Source organism: Oculina patagonica, chromosome 2 (genome assembly GCF_052425735.1).
Source record: "Oculina patagonica isolate OP01 chromosome 2, crgOcupat, whole genome shotgun sequence".
NCBI lineage: Eukaryota > Metazoa > Cnidaria > Anthozoa > Scleractinia > Oculinidae > Oculina > Oculina patagonica.
In genome coordinates, this window is record NC_135759.1 from 2,945,638 (window position 1) to 2,954,418 (window position 8,781).

The following is an 8,781-nucleotide window of genomic DNA, read 5'->3' on the forward strand; positions in this document are numbered from 1 at the left end:
ATTTATTTCAGTTTTCGCTCGATTTACGTATACGCGTTAGGTTTGCACAGGGCTCTCGATGAAACAAATTAGTTTTCCAATAGAAGACAGATCGGGGAAGCGTTTCTCTTGGAGTCAAGAGGGTCAGGAAAATTGATGTAATCCCTTCACAATTTTGATATCAGAGTTAGGGGCTGGATAGCTTTCGACAAATTAGGAAAAATTATTTAAGGAAGAGCTCTTCTTTTCGTTCTTTAGAGCTGTAGGTAGATCGGGCCTGTGATGCGTAGTAATTTCACTAAGCTACATAAAAAACCAGCAGTTGTAACAACCTAAAAATATGGTCAAATGGCTACTGTGTTTACTTTGTTTAAATGCATGGTGCATAGAAAATGTTACTAGGCGTAGTAACTATACCTTGAATAATTTCGCCTTGCATCGTGCCTGAGCCTGTCAATCAATAAAAAGTGTTTTATCTTCCTTGCTTTGAGTTCACGTCTGCTAACATACGAATATATATTTCTTTCAGAATAACCCGAGTTGTTCTCCTTGGGAATGGGAAAAGGTAAGTGATCCATGCGTCCACCTTCATCCATCTTCCAAATCAATGCTTTCCTTACTGATTTGCTTTTGGACTAGACTGTCAATCACTATATGGGAAATAAGTAATTACGTTAAAACATAGTTAATAGAGGGAAATGGTTATGAAGCCCTGCAAAGTTCTTTGTTATAGGTTTTTGTTCTCTATTTTGGGGGTTCACCGTGCACAAAACCTGACAAAACACAACAGGTGGTTGAGTGTGTTCATGCTACTAACCAATAAAAACATTGCCATTATGTAACTCGTGCATAGTGTATGACGCAAAAAAATGTGCACGGTCATGGACGTTCCAACCTACATCTTGGCCTCTTTGTTTGGTCCTTATAACCCTATTCAGACCGGGGGGGGGGGGGGAGAGCTTTTGAAGCCCGCGCTGACTTTGAACTTTTATAACTTTTTTAAGATTTAACCAAACGCTGCCAAACTTTCTGAGTTTTCCTAAAATTTATCTGGCAATAATTTGGTAGGGTTGAATGATGTTTCAGAAACTTGACATTACCATGGCAACGGCATTTTGACAGGCATGTTTCCCCAAATTTGTAGTTTTACGTGTTTCTGTTAACAAAAATCAACTTAAATGGAATTATTTTTACATTTTTACGGGTTAAAAGCACATTTTTATTCATTTTGAGTACTTTGCAGTGATTTTGGGTGCTTTTCTGGCATTTTGGAAAAATTTTGAAATCCAAGATGGCGGATCCAAGATGGCGGCTGTTTTGACATCATGATGTAATTGTCACGTGATGTGACGTCACCATCCCACGTGACGTATACCAAAAGAAAGAGTTTCGGACGTACAATACATCCTATAAGTTTCATGGTGATTGCTTAAATATTCTGGAAGTTACATAGGGGGGCTTCCGAAGCCCCCCCCCCGGTCTGAGAAGATCCAAAAATGCCCGATCTGAATAGGGTTAATGTTTGCCCGGCATCCTAACCATTTCCCTCTATTACTGTGGTTTAAAGATCTCTCCAGCTAATCTAGATAAGGCTATTTCATTTTGACGCCAGCGTTGCTAGTTCAGTGGTCGAGTGGCTTGGGACTGACCGATGTTCAGAAGAACGGCAATCTAGACAGTGACATTTTAGTAAGAATTCTCTTCGTAGTCATGCTTCCCCTATTCTAAATATTCTGTATTTTAATCTTTGATTCAGACAAACCGTGGTGTATCGCCCAGATGGGAGCAGGTAGGATTTCTTAAGAGTAATGATGCAGTTTCTTCTCTCAACCAAGCGAGGAAAAACACACGCTATTTTATTATTCAAATTCACTTGTACCTTGCGAAGGGTTCGTTCGATTAACTGTACTCTGGAGCAAAGATAATGCAATTTCATCACTACAAATTGCTTTTATCTACCCTGAAATGCCATTGGATAAAAGATGTATCATAAACATCGTGCAACAGAAGGCAGCATTTTTCACTCAACGGTTGAAAATGTGCTTTCTTAGTGTTATCGAGCAGTTTTCAAAATTTATAGAATAGAAACGCGCGCGTAACCAACCCAAAAATGTTAATTAGAATTTAATGTCACAACACTTCTTTTGAAAGTTATTTGCCTGTGCTAAACATTTAAATTTCGAAACAATGAATGATGCAGGATACTGTGGGTTTTCTTCGTTAAATCAATGGAATATTATTTAGAATTTTTCCTTTGTTTAAACGCGGTAGGCTCTCAGGGTTTACAAACAGACAAAATACAATGTAAGTTATATAAATGTAAAAAAGATAGTACACTATCACAGTAATCCATTAAAACTAATATATAGATTTAGGCACGCCTAAAAGCGGAGCTCCCCATTTATTTAATTTTCACTGGAGTTTACAATGTTTTCATTCTAGTGAATAAGCGGCCAAAGTACTAATGTTTATGGCGGTTTATAGGTGCAAGACAAATTTAAATAGCTCACGGTTAAACTGAATGTCAGCAGTACGACAAAAATAATAATCTTAAAGCGAGGCAAAATCATTACTCATGGCACGAAAAATTACTTTAGAGTACAGTAAATTATCTGCTTTCTAGCAATAGAAAATAGTTTCGCGATCCTGTTATAGTTTCGCAGCAGTTTATATAATTAGTAGACTCCACAATATCTATTACATTGATATAGGATATATTCAACGTGCATTATACAGAGTCTGTCGGATTAGCTCAATCGGTAAGGTGCCAGTCTGCGGCTTGGGAGGTCGTGAGTTCAAATCCCAGAGGGTCAAGTTTTTTTTTTTCTTTTTTTCTTTCTCTTTTTTTTTTACCCCGTAGCAATAAAATGGTTTGTTTATTATATCAACCCGATTTAGCTTTCGAATGCTCCTTCATGTACGATGCTGGCTTTACAGATAGACACGAAAGTCATCGATCGATTATGGCTCTCAATGTCCACTTTTTTGGCGGTCGATTACTTTCTACACGTAATTTGCAGCCACATTTTGTTTCATTGCTTCTTGTTTTTCTTTTCAAACCTCTTTAAATTTTAAAGGCGGCCTTTATACGGCCGCCTTGCTTCACTCTTTCTACCATAAAACTATGGCCGCCATGTTGCGCGACTCCGTACGCCGTACGGACGCGCCCGCGAACCATGCCGCTATCCATGTTGACCATGAAAACTCATTTCGATAGTGTTCCTTCTTTCCTGGTTATGGTGCTACGCTTAGGAGCTCCGCTATAAAAAAATTAAATAACCTGCTTAAAGCTATTGCTATTCAACTGACGCAAGGTACTCCCTGCAGCGGGTTTTAAAACCCTGCAAGGGCTCGCTTGTGAATTTTAGGAGATTATTTCCAAAACAATATATTTTTTTAAAATTTTTTTTTTTTTTTGTTTTGGGAGGGAAAAAAAAAAATTTTTTTTTTTTTTTTTTTTTTTTTATTTTTATTATTTATAAAAAAAATTTTATTTTTTTTTTTTTAAAAAATTAAATTGCCAGGGGAAATTTTTTTTTTTTCTTTATATGTTGCCACCTAACAGACTTTTGGCGGGAAACGATTTTATTGTTAGATGTCACGTGACCTCGAAGTTTGCAATTAGAGCGCGTGCTGTTGGAAAACAAAATGCCAGGTATACAACAATAGAAATATCAAACAAGTTCTTAGTGCGAAAATACCATGAATGACTGTTTATGTTATACAATGTAGTGAAACCAGCAGATGTAGATTGGAGGGGAGTAGACAACAGTGTGGTAACATGGTACGATGCAGACAGAGATGTTTTAATAGTTACCCAGTACCTCATGGTTACGTCACAAAATGTACCGGTAGTTATGAAGACGATACATGCGAGGTTAAGTGTAACCACGATTACAAACTCAAGGGAGTATCCAAAGTTTATTGTAAAGGAGGAGTCTGGACAAACCAAAATGGACAACCGGCTTCATCCCACTGTGAAAGTATAGGTGTGTACAAAAGAATATTATCCTCATTATTCTATCTTGGTGTGTGTGAGTTTATTAATTTTCCATGAACGTGAGAACTAATCTACAGGCACAGCGAAGAATAAATTCATAGGCTGTTGAATATCACTCTAATTTACATGCAAAAGGGTGATAGCCATAAACCTTTTGTGCAGCTTGTTTTACTTTTTTAGGTTAAAATATCGTAATTGTTCATGTGGGTAAGCTTTGTCTAGTACCTAGGCCTATCTATTTTAGCCATTCTGGTTAACATGGCCCGTACGTCCGGGACACATCACCGACACGAATTCCCGGTAAAGGCCTGGGAAAAGGCCATACAGAATCTACGAAATTTCAAGTCGCCAGCGTAAAAGGTAAGGGCCGGAGAACAGGCCCAGGGCAAGACGCCGTAAGAACAGGAGGGAGGAGGGCTACGAATGGTAGGAAGATTCACATACGTGAGTGGGTTTTCCCTGGTGGCAGGAAATGGGTTATAAGTGGCCGCGGAACGGGGTCATTCATACGTAGAGTAGGAAGCAGAAAGTAACAAAGGATACACAAGAAAATAGGTACAGGAAGTTTCCTATTGTATGCAGATATCATTCGATTCATACGTAGAGTGAGAAGCCTAAGTGGCCGGTATCGAAGTATGCACAAATTAAAGAATAGGATACGGGAAGTTTCCTATTGTAAACAGATATCTATTTACATTTATGAACTTACCTCAGATGCAACGCGCAGTCTGATTGGTCAAAAACCTATGTTCTATTGTACCGGTAATCTCCCGGTGCCCTACTACGCTCGACCCGTAAGGACGAATAACTAACGTTAGTTTAATGTCTTAAATTGGTCTATCTGATGATTAAAATAGAGGATATGACTCTCTTAAATGATCACAATGAATATTTACTGACGGTAGTTCATTACAGTGAATTTTGCCGCCCACCGCAGTTGGAGCGAAATAACTAAGCGTACAGCTAGAGGAAAATAAAACAAAACAAACCTTAGAAACAATCATATGAGAAGAAACACAATAAACAGTTACGCTTTCACCGGGCTGGAATAAAATTAATATGGAAATATTTTTATTCAACATTTACTCGCAAACCTTATTTGAAGGAACAAACTACCTCAAATTGATCGCGGAGAAAGCTTACTTGAATTGAGACTAGATTTATCTTGATTGCAGAAACTCGCGCTATATCCATGTACGCGCTTGAATTTATTCTAGTTTTATGCAATTTCAGTGTTTTCTGTAAAGTCTGTCCTTCGGCGACAACGAAAAATTACGTAACACATAAGTTCGAAATAAAATTTCCGAACCAGAGTTTCTGAAAATAACCTTTATTTTAAATAACTTAGGCAATCTGCGAAGTTTGTGAATTTGCAAACTTTCTGTGCAGCATGTGTAGTCCTTTGCTTTTGCGATGAATGACTCCGGCCACAGTTTGCTAAATTTCCTCGTAAAAGCAACTTTAAATCGTTGAATACTTTTTCTTCCGTTAACCGTTTGCCGTTTCCCTTTCTTTCTTATGACTTTTACAGCTTTAAGCGGACTTTTGACAGTTTTCGTCACGTTGGTTCGTGGATTTTGGTGCAAACGGGTCGGTGATTACGGTGAAGCTGTACCTGCGTTATATTCTTTCAGCCGCTGTGATCGGCTTACCGCTTAATTCGATGAACATGTTGAGAATAAGACACTTGATCACGAAAAATAAAATAGATTCCCACTACTTTAAAAACGTTTTTCATAGTTAGTTGGGATGTTGGAAGAACACTTGAAAAGCTTGTAAATCACTCGCCTGACGGCTCGTGATTTACAAGCTTTTTTCGTGTTCTCCCAACATCCCGCGGGGGTCTATTGAGCCGGTAAACCCCTAGAAAGTGTGGTCTATTACTTAAATATAGACCATGTCTACTCTATTTCATTTTCAGATACTTTGTTCAAGGATGACCTCCTGCGCCTGGTAGCGGATCACAGTGGGAAAAGCCACAAAGATTTATCTATCTTCCTAAGGAATTATTTGATGAGAACTTATCCCACTGAATATTGGGTGGTAACGGTATATGATGATGTCAAGGGTTATGATATGCACGCGTTTATTGGTATTCGTGTAGGCTACAAATGGAGACATCATGGCGTTAACTATGTTGTTACACGATTTCCAAAATATATTGCTCGCTCTCCCAGTATCCCCATCTCAGAGATTGTAGGCTCGGTTAGTGGAAGTGACGCAAAAGCTATTCGTGACAGTATTAAGAAAAAGTTTGATACACGTGGCCAAGGTTACTCCTCGATACACGTCGTGAAAAGGAGATATTCAACGGGTTGGTGGCTCGGTAAGCGTAACGTTGAGATAGGGCTTTGGAGTGCATGGAATATACCAGACAACAACCTTTTCTGGAAAAAGTTTTCGAATGTCTTTGTCATCGTCGTCGCTCCTCGTTACTGAAGGGTGTCTCCGCTAAAGCCCCATTCACAACAACAAAACATATTTAATTCAACCATTATTATTAAAAGAAAACTCAGTAACAAAAAACTTAAAAACTACCTTTTACATATGGTTCAAGTGAATTTCATCTTGTTCTTTCATTTGTGCTAAAGTTGCAGTCGGCAAGATTCACAAAACAGCTATTATTAGACAACAACCTTACAACATGTTCAGCTAAGGCCATGCCAATAAATGTTTCGTTTCCCATCGCCCTCTCTCTCTTTCGCGAAAGTGGATCGGTCGGTCGGTTGGTCGGTGGGGTAAAATTAAAAAAAAGCCAAAGAAATAATATTTAAAAACTAATAAATAATTAATTCTAAGTAGGTCTTGATTACATCTTCCCCGTGACCGCCATTTTCTAACGAGACGCTGTCACTCCAAAAGTGTTCGAAGAAGTCGCTCTGAGGGCTGATTCAGATGTTAATGAGTCTATGCGATGCAAACAAAGCATAATGAGCGTGGAAACAACCAAGAAAAGAGTGCAGCTAATGAATTCGAACTTGTTTTAACTTTTCGAAAACGTTTTGTCAGTCGGGCGATGGGAAACGAGACATATATGGGGATGGCCTAAATGACTTCTAAACGTGTTTAATTAAACGTTGCTGTGAATGGGGCTAAAATTCAAGTAAATATTATCTTGAAACTGTGAAACTTTACTGAAAGGATGTGACAAATTGGATACAAATCAAAGTATGAAGCAAAATTCTGGGATTAAGGAATAATGAAGATATCGAAGTGGAATAAGAGAATGGCCTTATTTGGTATCGAGAATGAGATTCATCGATATTTATTAAAAAATAGTCCGACTTCGAGTTAAGAAAGCACAATGGGGTACACTTGATCTAAGTAAATCAAGGAAATTGTCTGCAGAACTGGAAATTACTTCAAGATAAGATAGAATGACTTTTTAGAGAGGAGCACCACCCCATGTATTACTACTTGGACTGCCGCTCGTACCGCGGGCGCAGCCGCAATATGAAAGGTATTAGTCGCATTTCATTATTCTTAACTCCAGAGTTCTTGTATTTAATTGGATTAAATGGATTGATATCTACTATATTTAATGTGCGGTATTTTCTAGATTAAACTGCCTCATTCCCGAATAGACGCCGGGTCTAAAAGGAAGAGTTAAAAATGAGTCCCCTCTCCCAGGAATTTATTTGTGGTACAGTAATCTTTAGGTATAACGGCAAGATGTATGGCTGTCAAGAACAATGAATAAAAACCCTTGCTTTATGAACACCGGGGCCAAACAAACTGTTCAAATAAACGCCGGGTCCACAAAAACAAGTTTAAAAAGAGGGGGTCGTTTAATTGAGAAAATACGCTAAGCGCACATACCGGAATCGACAATATAATTTAAGAACCTAGCCGTAAGTATATTCGAGTAACATCTCTTGCGTCCTACATTGTTTTGGTGTTCGATGGTCGAAAAACAATGTTCTCTCCATAATGTTGTCAACCTGAAATGTATCATTTCTAAAGTTGGGCTTCACCATATGTGTTTTCACTAGCTTGGATTTCTATGTCATTTCAGAGGCAGCATTTTCTTTGTTAAACGTATTGGCCGAAGAGAATTCTTTCCGGGTACGTAAATGTCTAATGTACATGCTCTTCACGGAAGTTTACCTACACTGTGCTAAGCTGTCACTCAACTAAACTTAACAACGGAGATGCCACGCAGGCATGAATATCTAAAGCCGGGGCACATTCGGCGATTTTAGACGCCGATCGCGGCAAACTTGATCGCCAGCGAAAATTGCAAGTGAATTTGGTCGCCGCTGATTGCGGACACACTCGGCGAATTTTTTTTCCTTGCGATTCCGCGATCCGCATCTCACTTTCGTTCCCAGGAAATTCTCCTAGCAAGAAAATAACCTGGCCTATCTACCATTTGGAAAATTCGATGATACAATTGCGAAATCTGATTGGTCAATTAAGTCGGCAATTCGCTGCGACGGGCGTATAAATCGCACAAGCGGGCACACTAACCAGGCGCGCGTTTCGCGTATATGAAACGCGCTAAAAAGCGGCGACTCCGTATGGGCGAGGAAAGTCGCCTAGTGTGTCCCCGGCTTAAGTAGTTTCTTTTTGTGCAGCAGGTGATTGCGTGCCAAGTAGTTCTACTGTTAGTGCACTTTGAACAGTAGCTAAAGCAGTTCTTTGTTGACAACATATGTTCGCGTCCCACTTGAATGTACTTGGACAATAGAGATCGCTGTGCAATTTGCTACATAAACAGGCGAAATTGTAAAGATTAGTAGGTTACATCAACGGCTACGTCAAAGAGAGGAAATGTGGCAAAATAAACTTATGCTGGTTCA

The 8,781-nt window shown here is 38.9% G+C and overlaps 1 protein-coding gene across 1 annotated transcript; it reads left to right on the forward strand.

Annotated features, from left to right (window-relative positions):
• The first annotated feature begins 489 nt into the window (after window positions 1-489).
• On the forward strand, window positions 490-8,781 carry LOC144642612 (uncharacterized). The gene is made up of 4 exons (XM_078501626.1): window positions 490-544; window positions 1,736-1,768; window positions 3,712-3,968; window positions 5,901-8,781. The coding sequence occupies exons 3-4, from the start codon at window positions 3,761-3,763 to the stop codon at window positions 6,416-6,418; spliced, it is 726 nt and encodes a 241-aa protein (XP_078357752.1). The 5' UTR covers window positions 490-544; window positions 1,736-1,768; window positions 3,712-3,760; the 3' UTR covers window positions 6,419-8,781.